This window comes from Oncorhynchus tshawytscha, linkage group LG08 (assembly GCF_018296145.1).
Source record: "Oncorhynchus tshawytscha isolate Ot180627B linkage group LG08, Otsh_v2.0, whole genome shotgun sequence".
In the NCBI taxonomy this organism is placed as follows: Eukaryota; Metazoa; Chordata; class Actinopteri; order Salmoniformes; family Salmonidae; genus Oncorhynchus; species Oncorhynchus tshawytscha.
Window position 1 is genome coordinate 27,145,197 of NC_056436.1, and position 14,228 is coordinate 27,159,424.

The 14,228-nt window shown below is 43.5% G+C and overlaps 2 protein-coding genes across 4 annotated transcripts in view; both read right to left on the bottom strand.

Moving 5' to 3' along the window:
* The window catches only part of LOC112256753 (fibroblast growth factor receptor-like 1), a 54,823-nt gene extending 50,510 nt beyond the window's left edge, over positions 1–4,313 (bottom strand). The window contains exons 1-2 of the mRNA XM_024430222.2: positions 3,950–4,313; positions 1,265–1,360 (exon numbers count right to left, since the gene is read on the bottom strand). Coding sequence (XP_024285990.1) covers positions 1,265–1,349 — 85 coding nt within the window. The 5' untranslated portion in view covers positions 1,350–1,360; positions 3,950–4,313. The remainder of the gene's footprint in view (positions 1–1,264; positions 1,361–3,949) is intronic.
* Positions 4,314–5,085: 772 nt separating this feature from the next.
* LOC112256752 (zinc finger, FYVE domain containing 28) overlaps positions 5,086–14,228 on the bottom strand; it is a 52,929-nt gene continuing 43,786 nt past the window's right edge. Inside the window, exons 4-14 of one of the 3 annotated variants that reach the window (XM_024430219.2) lie at positions 13,570–13,772; positions 13,368–13,457; positions 13,147–13,236; positions 12,953–13,054; positions 11,285–12,760; positions 10,896–10,994; positions 10,430–10,593; positions 8,072–8,182; positions 7,834–7,935; positions 7,617–7,720; positions 5,086–7,516 (exon numbers count right to left, since the gene is read on the bottom strand). In XM_024430219.2, coding sequence (XP_024285987.1) covers positions 7,385–7,516; positions 7,617–7,720; positions 7,834–7,935; positions 8,072–8,182; positions 10,430–10,593; positions 10,896–10,994; positions 11,285–12,760; positions 12,953–13,054; positions 13,147–13,236; positions 13,368–13,457; positions 13,570–13,772 — 2,673 coding nt within the window. In that variant the 3' untranslated portion in view covers positions 5,086–7,384. Of the gene's footprint in view, positions 7,517–7,616; positions 7,721–7,833; positions 7,939–8,071; positions 8,183–10,429; positions 10,594–10,895; positions 10,995–11,284; positions 12,761–12,952; positions 13,055–13,146; positions 13,237–13,367; positions 13,458–13,569; positions 13,773–14,228 lie in introns of all 3 variants that reach the window. The other 2 variants (XM_024430218.2, XM_024430220.2) reach the window with 2 other exon arrangements.

The following is a 14,228-nucleotide window of genomic DNA, read 5'->3' on the forward strand; positions in this document are numbered from 1 at the left end:
AGTTGTCTGAACAATAGCACACGACACTGTCATGGTTAGGGTTGCAAAAATCCGGGAACTTTCAACAACTTTCCTGGTTTTCCCGAAGTCCTGGTTGGAGGGTTCCGGATTTCCGGCTTATTCCTCCCTGATTGTGGGAATCACACACAAACAGACACACAGACACAAACAGACACACAAACACAGACGTGATGCTGAGACAGTCTCATCGATGGAACAACCCTGGGAGAGCTGGACTGATTTGTGTTCTTTCACCCTGGGAAGCTGATGGATGTGTATGTTTGGTTTAGCTGTGGTGCATGCACACACAGTCACACACACATACTGTATGGCCATGACTGAAGAGATCCCTCACTGAAGGGGGGAGTTGGGTTGGTTTTCTTGCTACTTCCCCACTGTTGATTTTGGGTTCTGTTTAGAGTTTTTGTTCTACTTTTTCCCTCTTACTTCTTAGTGTAAAGAAGTTAGAGCCATCTGAGCTTTTCTCCGTGTAAACAAAAAGCCACAGCAGTCAAACTAACTTAGATTAACCAATTTATCGACTAATATTTCACTAAAATGATTGGACCCTCTGTGTAGGCAAGAAAGAAAGAAAGAAAGAAAAGAAAGGCAGAAAGAAAGAAAGAAAGAAAGAAAGAAAGAAAGAAAGAAAAGAAAGGCAGAAAGAAAGAAAGAAAGAAAGAAAGAAAAGAAAGGCAGAAAGAAAGAAAGAAAGAAAGAAAGAAAAGAAAGGCAGAAAGAAAGAAAGAAAGAAAGAAAGAAAGAAAGAAAAGAAAGGCAGAAAGAAAGAAAGAAAGAAAGAAAGAAAAGAAAGGCAGAAAGAAAAGAAAGGCAGAAAGAAAGAAAGAAAGAAAGAAAGAAAGAAAGAAAGAAAGAAAGAAAGAAAGAAAGAAAAGAAAGGCAGAAAGAAAGAAAGAAAGAAAGAAAGAAAGAAAGAAAGAAAAGAAAGGCAGAAAGAAAGAAAGAAAGAAAGAAAGAAAGAAAAGAAAGGCAGAAAGAAAGAAAGAAAGAAAGAAAGAAAAGAAAGGCAGAAAGAAAGAAAGAAAGAAAGAAAGAAAAGAAAGGCAGAAAGAAAGAAAGAAAGAAAGAAAGAAAAGAAAGGCAGAAAGAAAGAAAGAAAGAAAGAAAGAAAAGAAAGGCAGAAAGAAAAGAAAGGCAGAAAGAAAGAAAGAAAGAAAGAAAGAAAGGCAGAAAGGCAGAAAGAAAGAAAGAAAGGTAGTAAAGTTAAGAAAAATAAGATAAATATCCCAAAGAGGTTACTCACCCCTTGCACAGTCAGACAACAGAATGGCCAAAAAGATGAGCAACATGACCTTGACGACTCCCATTCTGACTGAAGACAACTTCATGTTCCCCAAATCTAAAAGACATACGGTCAAAATATATAAAAACACTCAGGCCTTCCAGATTGTATTAGTGCACACAGCAGAACTCACATCCATCCCCAGGGAAAGCAGTTTGCCTTGTTAGATGATATGGACAACATATATGCTCCAACCAGTCCGACACAGTTATGTGTCATGGCTGTTGGTTTCTGCCATAATGGAATTGAAATGCATGGGGATTTCTCTTATAAATGAAAATGCATAGTGCAGCTATGCACATTTTTTAAATCATGTGATTGATTGACAGAATAACATATGTACCCTTTGTGTTAGTATATTTATCTATATTCAATATATACAATGCCTTGAGAAAGTATTCACAGCCCTTGACTTTTTCTACATTCTGCTGTGTTACAGCCTGAATTTAAAATGGATTAAATTGAGATTTTGTGTCTCTGGCCTACACACAATACCCTGCTTTACATCCCCTGCTATATTGTGGATCGAGAGTTACCTGTCTAACAGAACACGGTGGGTGTTCTTTAATGGAAGCCTCTCCAAAATAATCCAGATAGAATCAGGCATGCCCCAGGGCAACTGTCTAGGTCCCTTACTTTTTCAATCTTTACTAATGACCTGCGACTGGCTCTGAGAAAAGCCTGTGTGTCTATTTATGCTGATGACACAACACTATACACATCAGCTACCACAGCAAGTGAAATCATTGCAACACTCAACAAAGAGCTGCAGTCAGTTACAATTGGCCCAGAACAGAGCAGCACGGCTGGCCCTTAAATGTACACGGAGACCTAACATCAATAATATGCATGTCAATCTCTCCAGGCTCAAAGTAAAGGAGAGATGGACTTCATCGCTATTTGTATTTGTGAGAGGTGTTGACACGTTGAAAGCACCAAGCTGTCTGTTTAAACTACTAGCACACAGCTCAGACCACGTTGTATACGGCACAAGACATGCCACCAGAGGTCTCTTCACTGTCCCCAAGTCCAGAACAGACATTGGGAGGCGCACAGTACTATATAGAGCCATGACTACATGGAACTCTAATTCTACATCAAGCAACTCATGCAAGTAGTAAAATCAGATAAGTTCAAAAAAACGGATAAAAATGGAACAGCGGGGACGGTGAAGAGACACGCACACACACATATACGTATTTTGTGTTGTAGATATGTGATAGTAGCGTAAAGGCCTGAAATCTGTTGTGAAATGTATTGTAATATTTAAAAAATTATATAGCTGCCTTAATTTTGCTGGACCATGGGAAGAGAAGCTGCTGCCGTGGCTCAGGGATTTCACCATGAGGCCAATGGTGACTTTAAAACAATTACAAAGTTTAACAGACGTGATAGGGGATGTCTGAAGATGGATCAACATTGAAGTTACTCCACAATACTAACCTAAATGACAGACTGAAAAGGAAACCTGTACAGAATAAAAACTATTCCAAAACATTCATCTTGTTTGCAACAACGTACCAAAGTAAAACTGCAAAAAATGTGTCAAAGAAATGTACTTTATGTCCTGAATACAAAGCATTATGTTTGTGGCAAATCCAAACACAACACATCACTGAGTACCACTCTTCATATTATCAAGCATGGTGGTGGCTGAATCATGTTATTGATATGCTTGTCATCGGCATGGACTAGGGATTTTGTTTTAGGATAAAACGAACGGAATAGTGCTAAGCACAGGCAAAACCCTAGAGGAAAACCTGGTTCAGTCTGCTTTCCAAACAGACATTGGGAGACAAATTCACCTTTCAGCAAGGCAATGACCTAAAATACAAGGCCAAATAGACACTAGAGTTGCTTACCAAGACGACATTGAATGTTGGAAATCTATGGCAAGACTTGAAAATGGCTGTCTAGCAATGATTAAACAACGAACTTGACAGAGCTTGAAGAATTTTTAAAAGAATAATGTGCACATGTTGTGCAATTCAGGTGTGCAAAGCTCTTAGAGATTTCCCCAGAAAAACAAACCGCTGTAATTGCTGCCAAAGGTGATTTAAACATGTATTGACTTAAGGGTGTGAATACTTATGTAAATGACATAGCTCTGTATTTCATTTTTAATAAATTAGCTAAAATGTCAAACCAAACTTTTTCGTCACTTTGCCATTATGGGGTATTGTGTGTAGATGGGTGAGAGAGAAAAAAATCTATTTAACCCATTTTGAATTCAGTCTGGAAAAAGAAAATGTGGAATAAGTCAAGGGGAATGAATACTTTCTGAAGGCTCTGTATCTGTGGTCAATATGGCGCACACTCATAGCCCTCACAGACTGACCCTTATGTTTCAACAAATACTACAAGTAAAAATGAATATTTCTTATCTGAAACACAACTGTATTATATTGTATAACTGTCACCATTTGCATTCATTAATTACTGTATATAACATTTTACCATATCTAAAAATTACACATCATGGCAAATTAATTGAATAGTAATTTTATCCATAAAACTATATAGGTAAGCAACCAATAGATAACATCCAGTAAATTAAATAAATCATATTTCTATGAACTATTGCCAACCATTTAATCATATTGCCCTGTATATTTTGCACAACAATGTTTTTTATGAATGACATACCTGAAGTTTCCAGTGAATGAAGTTAACCTCGTATCAGCCTCTTTATAGAACACTTGTTACCCATTCTCATACAAGTCCTCGCAGTCTCCATTTATTTATTGACAGTGGCCGATTTCATCGGCGCTTTCTTAACCACCACTATAATTAATGATCGCTCCATGACTGTATATCCTTTCAGCATAGATCGGCTATATGGAAAAACTGTCAATCAGACAAAGCATACAATCAAATGCGTACATTTATCACACATAGGTATCCATTAAAATGCTGAATTAACTTCTCGACAAACTGGAAATGTTAGATCGTTTTTAAAGTCTGTATCCCATCTGTATCTACAGTAGACTCTACTTCATCGACTACGAGATTTAGCAGGGCAGCGCTGTCTAATCCCAGCTCTCAATTTTGGACCAATCACGTATAAGGACTGGGTAACTATAAAAATTAACTCTTTATTTCTCACTATCACGATCCAATAGCCCCTACACGAGTCAAATATGTAATTGTATATGCCTCAATTTAAAGTTGTCAAAATAATTCACAGTAAGTTAAAACAATTGCAGTGCTGACAATCAGGGGTGAACGTCACCCCTGTAACAGATCTATGATAAGGTTTCCCTCCCTAATTCTTGACCTTGACCATTAGGAGGAAAAATACAACACTGACCTCAGCATTGAGGCAATTTTATCCTAACTCCAGAAGAACAAAACAGAGTAGACTTTCGGCAACGCCCATAACATCAATTTATTAAAATGAATTATGAAAAGGAAACATTTTAATTGTTAGGGGTGAGTTGTGTTAATGTATGGATAACATACTGAAGACACCCTGTTTCGACCCCAGGAAGTAATAAGGATCCTAATAAATACTAAACAACTGCATACTATCAGTCAGATATCAGCCAATGAGGGATCAAATGAATAGGTGCTGCCACCCAGTGGGACTGGGATGTATCTGCCCTGAGAACGTCACAAGAGGCATGTTCCAATGTTCCATGAAATCCTTTTGGATCATGTTGTGCTTGAAGGTGTCTACACTCAAGTGCCAAGACAGTATGTATCAATGACGAGTTGACAAATGTCACACCTGCCTGAGAGAATAACAATGACATGTAGACATAAATGACAATAAACACTTATTCAAAGAGGAAGTCATTTAATTTTCATGACATTTAAATCATATTATTACATTTTCCCAATGTTCCACATAGCTCTTATTATTGAAATGTAGCTAGCCTTTACAAAATAAGAACAAGCTCTGAAGTAATAGGACGTCCAGTCATTGAATTACTGCATCATTCCTCTATACAGAAAAAGGAGTAATAGATTTATACATTTACATAATTTACTTCTGTTCTTTATAAAATTAAAATGACAATCTCTTAAAAGTTCTTATATTTTCCTCAATAAAAATAAAACTTGTATAAGTAGTGAGTGGTCTAGACAAGATGAAGCCTGAGAATTAGCTTATAAGACAGCGCAGATTTGATATAACTGGTGTGGCCTTGAAGTGTAAAAAGCCATGGTTGTTTGAGACAGTTATGTCAGATTGGCCATTCCTCTATCCACATCAACTCCAACTCATTCTCCATTGTAACCCAGATGGGGAAGCGTTCCCTCTGCATCAGAGATGACTAGAGGGAGCAGGAATATGATGATGTAACAGTAGAGGAAGTGGTTATCAACTGGGAACAGTACTACATTGTGCAGAGAGGTATGGAGATGATGTATATAACCAGGTTAGGATGTAACAAAACATTTTTAACAACTTAATGGTATGAGACTATATTTGTAACATATTCTAACTGATTTCACTACAGAATACATATGTTTCTGCAATAGCAGCTGGTATGTAAACAAGATAATGAGAATGTACACCAATGACCTGCTTAGTGTAGTCGGAGAGTTGTGTCTCTATTCTAGTGACACCTGTCTAGATAAGTGTGCTATCAGTGCTACTTGACCATTGTTCACCTAACACCTTTTTTGCACTATTGGTTAGAGCCTGTAAGTAAGCATTTCACTGTAAGGTTGTATTCGGCGCACGTGACAAATAAACTTTGATTTGATTTGATCAGTGCCACCACTGGGAGTTCAAATATGACTTAAGATAAATGTGCTTTGCAACAATATACACAGAAGGGAAAAAAACAAACATTGCTGCCTTAACCAACTGATGGGAGACAAGCCTCATGAACCTCTAACTAGTATGTGATATGCACTCCATGATTCTAATAATCACAGATAATCTTGGTGCTGATGATGTGTGGTAGGAGTTTACAGTCTCTCTCCACTAGGGGGCATCCAATGCCTGAGAGAGTGACTGATGTGACCACATCAATCTCAGAGGTTGACGTTGACGAGTTACACCGGTTAAGGTTGGGGTGGGTAGGGAACAAGATAAATCATTAAAAACATGAAATGTTATGACTGAAAGAGCAATGGCCACTGCCCACATTGTTATTAAAAGGCCAGACAACTTAAGTGTCCTTTGAGACATGGTCGCTAAAATCAAAATCCCATGTCTTTAAACGATATAACACATTCATTGCCGTTTAAAGCATTGCTGAAAACTCCACACATTTCCGTGGGAGGAATCTATACCTAAACCATTCTAGGAGTAAATCTCTTTTTTTTTGTTGCTTCGCTGATAGGTAGCCTGATGAGGATTGCTTTCCCCTCCTCATCATTACAGCATCAGGAATTACATGACAAACTAAAATTAAAACCTTTAGAGCCATTTTGGCCAAACAAGTGAGATCAGTGGTGCGGAGATTATCATCACTATCAACATAATCATCCTTAATTTACATGTTTATTATGAATTACATTCTTTAAATTAACATCGGAGCCCTGAGAGAGCTCTGGCACAAGTGTGGGAAGCCCACTAAAGCATAGGACATGATGTCAGAAGGCCTTTTTTTATACACAAGCAATACAACAAAAATGTTCCACAGGCTTTCTCTCTCTTTTCAGCTTCAAACAGCCCTAGAAGCTGTTCCTAAAGCACTGGACCTGTCCAGAGTAGCCTTGCAACATGCCAGTACAAAACCCTATTTCCAATCGGTTGTTTTCTTTCTTCTTCCTCTGCCTCCACAGACAGGCATCAGTGAGTCAGAGGGGAGGAGGACAGCATAGCATCAGGTGCCGTGGGTCCCTTTCAGGCAGCAGTAGCATCTCAAAAATAACAGAAAGGGTATAATCATAGTTTATGTGCCTTCACATCCAACCTTATTTCATCTCTCTGCGCTCTCATCCATGTCTTCCTATTTCAAAGCCTTGCCTTGCTTTGCTTTGCCGTGCAGTGTGATGAAGTTGATCGTTAAGGTCGCTCTGTGCAGTTGGGGATTTACTTTGAATATAGCCTCATATCCCCTGGATATGCTTCTGTAGAGGCAGGGGGCAGGGAGGCGGGGGAGTCTGTTGGTACAGCAGGGGTCAGATGCCAGTCTTGTCGCTGTAGAACGGTGTGACGTGGAACATGTAGCAGTGTGTACACACCCTAACGGGCTTCACCTGGCCGTACCGCGGTAACGGGGCTGAGTGGGAGGAGCAGCGAGAGCAGAAGATCTGAAATGACACGTAGAACAAACAAGGTATATTTGATTGTTTACCATTTATTTTACGTAGTACAATACTTAAAGAGATCTGTGCAGGTGTTTTGTGTTACCTTGCCACAGCTCCTACAGTGATGCTTTCTGCGGATGACTGTGAAGGGGGCCTTACAGGTGATGCAGGAGTCACATTCCTCATCAGGAACCCAGTCTGGGGGGTCTACAGGGGAAAAGCATAGGCACATTAATAGTGGTGCTTGTTTATTCATGTGTCACTGTGCATGCATGCATATGTGTGTATGTGATTTTTGAGGAGAAAGGGGAGGTGCTGACCTTCGAACTGTTCCTCCCGGGCCTTGGCTGCCAGCTCAGAGGAAGAGATGGTTTCCTGACAGAGAGCACAGTCCTCCAGCATGGCGCTGCGCAGCCCTGGACCTGCTGAACCACACAGAGCACAGCTGTGTCAGAACCATGGTCATTCTGTCAGTATACAGTACATTACAGAATAACATGCTGGGAGAAGTACACTAAGATCCTTGGCATTACTGCAAGTCAATATAAAGATTCACACCTTTCTGCTTGTCATTGTCCCCCTGCTCAGAGGTAGCCATGACTTCAAACAGTGTCTTCAGAATGCTTCGAAGGTCAGCCGCGTAGTTTGTCTGCAGTTGGTCAGCAACACCTGGGGGTCAAGAGGAACCAGTGAGATGCAAGGAAACGGTGGTGCAAATGTGGTACATGTGATAAGAGCAAAGCCCAGTAGGCTAATGTATTGTGGAACACAGTGTAAAGCCTTTGGAGTTTAGTTTATTAGGATCCCTATTAGCTACTGCACATGCAGCAGCTACTCTTCCCGTGGTCCACATAAAACGCACAAATTCATGACAAAGTACTATATATTGGAAAGACACCAAGGGACAACAAAAATACCATTTACACACTATTCATATATACAGTTCAATTAGATCTATAGAGAGAGGAGAGGATGTGATACAATATGTTTTTTTATCTTTCTTTTTGCCTGAGTAACCTCTGGTGGCAGAGAATTCCACAATGTCATGGCTCTATACATAACTGAGTAACCTCTGGTGGCAGAGAATTCCACAATGTCATGGCTCTATACATAACTGAGTAACCTCTGGTGACAGAGAATTCCACAATGTCATGGCTCTATACATAACTGAGTAACCTCTGGTGACAGAGCATTCCACGATGTCATGGCTCTATACATAACTGAGTAACCTCTGGTGACAGAGCATTCCACGATGTCATGGCTCTATAAATAACTGAGTAACCTCTGGTGGCAGAGAATTCCACAATGTCATGGCTCTATACATAACTGAGTAACCTCTGGTGGCAGAGAATTCCACAATGTCATGGCTCTATACATAACTGAGTAACCTCTGGTGACAGAGAATTCCACAATGTCATGGCTCTATACATAACTGAGTAACCTCTGGTGACAGAGCATTCCACGATGTCATGGCTCTATACATAACTGAGTAACCTCTGGTGACAGAGCATTCCACGATGTCATGGCTCTATAAATAACTGAGTAACCTCTGGTGGCAGAGAATTCCACAATGTCATGGCTCTATACATAACTGAGTAACCTCTGGTGACAGAGCATTCCACGATGTCATGGCTCTATAAATAACTGAGTAACCTCTGGTGACAGAGCATTCCACGATGTCATGGCTCTATACATAACTGAGTAACCTCTGGTGACAGAGCATTCCACGATGTCATGGCTCTATACATAACTGAGTAACCTCTGGTGACAGAGCATTCCACGATGTCATGGCTCTATACATAACTGAGTAACCTCTGGTGACAGAGCATTCCACGATGTCATGGCTCTATACATAACTGAGTAACCTCTGGTGACAGAGCATTCCACAATGTCATGGCTCTATAAATAACTGAGTAACCTCTGGTGACAGAGCATTCCACGATGTCATGGCTCTATACATAACTGAGTAACCTCTGGTGACAGGGCATTCCACGATGTCATGGCTCTATACATAACTGAGCGACGCATTCCATCTGTTTTTGGTTTGGGTACTGTGAAGAAACCCATAGTGGAGTGTCTGGTGGAGTATGGATGTCTGTTTGAAGTGTATGCAAATAGATTATACAAGTGTTTAGGCATTTCCAACACACACACGTTTCCTAGTCAATAGTAGTAGTTAATTTGTCAACCATGAAAAACGATCATGCATGTTGTTGTTGGTTCTGTGTGTACAGTTAAGGGCAAGGCGTTCTGCTTTCTTTTGAGCCCGCTGCAGTTTTACAAGGTCTTTCTCTGCTGCACCTGACCACATTACCGTACAGTCATCAAGATGGGACAAGATCAGAGCCTGAACAATTAGTTGATCTGTGTGTCAAAAACACAGAAACTATTTTTATAAACAGACCTACCTCTCCCCATCATCACAGCAACTTTGTCAATATGACTTGACCGTGATAACGGACTATCCAATGTTACTCCTAGGACTTCAACTTCTTTAATCGGCACACCCTTTATGTCAAACCACAGCTGAGGTTGAGGTCTAAGAGGAATGTATTTAAGACCAGTTATTTCATTACCCATTTTGACACTGACTGTAACTCCTTGCGAAGAGTCTCAGTGAGCTCACTGGCTGTGGGTGCTGATGTGTAGTCATCAGCCTACATAGTCATTTTAGCTTCTTGTAAGACTAGCAGCAAATCATTTGTAATAAATAGAGAAGCACTATGGGGTGGAGTGAAGAGGAGTGCATACTGGTTAAGCAACAAAAGCATGATTTCATTGTCTTTCAGAGTAAAAAGAAAGAAAAACATGAGAAACATAGACTGATTTACCCCATCAAACCACAGCTATACCCTTGGAGAGTAATATCCTTGGACAGATAGTCATACCCTCAGAGAGAGAGGGAGTGTGTCATACCCGATATGCAGACGAAGAGGCGGTGGATGAGGTCACTGCTGCTGTGGAAGCGCGAGCGGATCTTGTTCCTGGCGGCCATCTTAGCAGCCTGCAGGGCCAGCTGGATCTCATGGTGGTCCAGATCCTCTGACGTCCCTGAGCTCGTGGTAAGACTGCTGACAGGGCTGGAGGAGAGAGGGGGAGCGCACGTGCAAGAGAGAGAGTGAGAACGGGAGAGAGATCCAGTGAAGGGAGAGGGAGGATGGAGGGAGAGAGGAGGTACTGTCATATTGTCATTGTTATAAACACAGAAACACTGTTCACCAGCATATTGTGTACTGCACTTGAATATGCATCGTACTATAGGGGTTTTGGTTGATTTCAATCTCAAAGTGAGTGAAATAGAGATGGGCAAGGGTTATAGTACTAACATAAGCTGTAACATGGGGATGTACGAAACAGAAACACACATATGGCCAGCGGTTACCTGGCTGTGTAAGCACTGCTGGACAGACTACATGTGGTGACAGACACACTCTCACAGTCACTACTGGAGACTGAGCTGAGAGGAGAGTCCTGGAAAAAACTGGGAATAAATCATTAAATAAAATAATAAACCGATAACATATGGGCAACATAAAACGGGATCTGTGAACATTATGATAGGCACAAAAGTAGCATAAAGCCAAGTGCAAATAGCAACTAGAACATAAAACAACAAGTGGATGACAAGATCCTGGTTCAATTAGCCAGAGACATGGAGGAAGTTTGCTTTCCACAGATATGTAAATGACTGTTGTTGAGGCCTACCTGCTTTGAAGGGGAGCGCTGATAATACATCACCCAAACACACACCTATAGTACATATGCTCATACCTAGTGTTCTTCTTGCTCTCTTCCTTGGACTCCCCGTCTGTCTGTCTGGTTCCCGTCCTGTCCCTTCCCCCGCTGGCCTGAGGCCTCCTCACTGTCCTCCACTGGTGGACACAGGGCTCTGGGGCTCCCCTTACTCCATTGGGGCTGCTGTCCTGGCCCAGGCCCTGCTGAGATCCCGGGGCCACCACCACCAGGCACTTGTCACAGCGCTGGTCCCCTTCCTCCTCCCCTGGAGGAGGCTCTAAGGAGCAGCGGGAGGAGGGGGGCGTCAGCTGGGGGGGAGAGTCCCCCTTCCTATGTAAGTTGTGTCCTGAGGAGGCCAGGCGACAGGCAGAGGACTGGATGACAGAGCTGTGTGGTGGATGGGGCTTGCAGTGTTTGTCCAACCCCAGCCCTGTGTTGTCCATGGTGAGGGTGTCATCATGGCCGTCTTCACAGCTGCCGCAGCAGACACAGGAGTTGAGCAGGCAGTGGGTGGCCACCAGGGGGCCGCAGGGCTCTGTAGCTGAGGAGAGGGGGGGGCGGGGCAGGAGCAGCTTGTCCACAGCCAGCTCAGTCAGGCTGGGGGAGCCGGGATTGAAGATGACCGTGGCCGAGAGCTTCATCCCTCCCATACGGTGTGCAATGACTTCAGCAGTCTCGCCCCCCTCCAGGCCCACCTCCCAGCCGTTAGTGTAGGGCAAGGGCTCCAGGCCGGGGGTGGGGCCTGGTCGCTTGGTGTTTGGGCACTGTGGGGGCATGTTTTGGGGCTGCTGGGACGGATCTGACTGAGCATCAGTGGACCAGCCATTCCTGGTTGAGTCTGTCAGGAGGCCAGGTCTGTGGGGCTGAGGCAAGGAGGGCTGAGGGGCTTTGGAAGGCGAGGTCAAACGGCTGCTGGTCACAATGTCCCCTCCTGCGTCCAGGTCCTCCATGAAGAAGACTCTGTCCTCCTCCTCATGGTAGAGACCTGTCCTTCCCCGGCCCACCAGGAACCGGAGGGGGGAGGCCTCGGTGCTGGAGCCCCCGCTGGAGCCCCCTCTGTTGGGGCGGTGGGCCGGGGACTGGCCCTGGCTGGGAGGGGACAGCAGTGTGGACATCTCATCCCCCACACGGTACACCATCATGTTGAGCTGTTCGATCTCCTCCTCATCATATTGCATGGAGCAGGCCAGGTCTGCCTCCTCCACCTCCTCACACAGAGAACCCTGCTCCCTCGCCCGCTTCACCTCCTCCCACTCCCTGTCCTCCTCCTCCTGGATGTGGGAGATGCACAGAGACAGCACCTCCTGTTGCTGCACTCTCTCCTCCTCACTCCCCTCCTCACCAGTGTCGCTGGTGGGGCTGCTGGATGAAGGGAGGTCTGGGGCAATGGTGGGGGTTGGGGTGGGTGTGGGTGGGCACTCAGGGACCAAGGGGAACTCCCCGTCCTGAGAGATACAAAGGCTACGCTCCAGCGTCAACAACTCCTCCTCTGACAGGGTCTGCAACAGGTCCCTATGGGAATAACACAACCTTAACAACATACTTACCAGCCTAAAATGATCACTCAATGAGGATGGTAGTGGCCCATGACCTTTAGATTGTTTGCCCAGGTTCTTGAGACTGATGTTCAAAAGATTGTTGTGAATGAGCTATTTTCTATGATTAAATACAGAGGACAATCTATGTGTATCCTCTTAACGGTACCTGATCTTCTTCAGTAAAGTGCGAAAAGGCCGGAGGAGCTCAGACATGTCCTCTGGTTTCCTATCCAGGTTGAGTGGACCTTCACCGTACACCACCAGACCACTGAGGGAGAGACCAGGGGATTACAACATGTTATTAGTATCAGAGACTTCTAGGAAGAAGAGGAAGATGGAGACAGAGGAGAAAACACTTACCACACAATGGCTAGTCTGGGGATTGTAAACATCAGAGCGGGTTCATAGTCATCGATCATGTCTTGACTGAGATAGCCCAGCTTGAGCGCCCTGAGACAAAAACAACAAAGACGAGAGGATGTGAAATAATATTGGCCAACCATTTAAAAAATGTACTAAACCCTGCATCTCCTGTGACATCACTCGTCTCTATTCCTCAGTTGCCCCTGCATACAACTCACCTATCCACAGTCTCACAGAAGAGCACAATCACCTCCTGCTGAACATAGTATTCTTTGGGAGACTTCACAGGCACCATGGCTGACACATAGCTGACAGAAGAGGAGATAGAGGGAATTGTGTAAAACAAAATTCGTAAATACAGTCAAATATGTTGTTGTTGATGATGTCCAAGAGCTAAAGATGTTGATGTCCTATAGTTACCTGAGCTCAAACTCAGCAAAGAGGCTGTCGAAGTGGCGTAGCGCGTCCCTCATGCGGTCGGTGTAGAAGTTGAGGTCTCTGAGGGCCTGGTCTCTCGTGATGTTTCGGACTTCCTCCAGACTATGGGTCAGGTCCTTGGCTAGAGGCCTCATGGCCATACTCTCGATCTCCCTGTTCATGATGATGGAGCCTGCAGCCAGACACTACACACAGAGATGGAGAGAGAATGACTTGTGTTATTTAACAGTTCTCTTTCAAGTATTCATTTCTCTATTTCACTTATGGGATACTTCTCCAGCGTATTCGTCTGAAGCCTTTATTACACTACGCCAGCCATGATTGGCTGAACGTGGGGGGAAGCCCGGTCAGCCCTCTCTTGGAGTGGAGAGAGAACTGGTTGGCATGAGCAGTGTCAAACTGGGTACAGGGCACGATAGACAGGGAATACAGACTAGAATTCGCTGTCACCCCGCCTCAATTCAATGGAATCATATACACTCAGGAATCAGCATGTGTACTCCGGGAGGAAATCACATCGCTAATAGGGAAAAGGGCAATAAGAATTGTTCCTCCCGAGCAAAGCCACTGCGGTTTTTACTCAAGATATTTCCAGGTTCCAAAAAAGGGGGGCGGCATACGCCCGATCCTAGATCTACGTG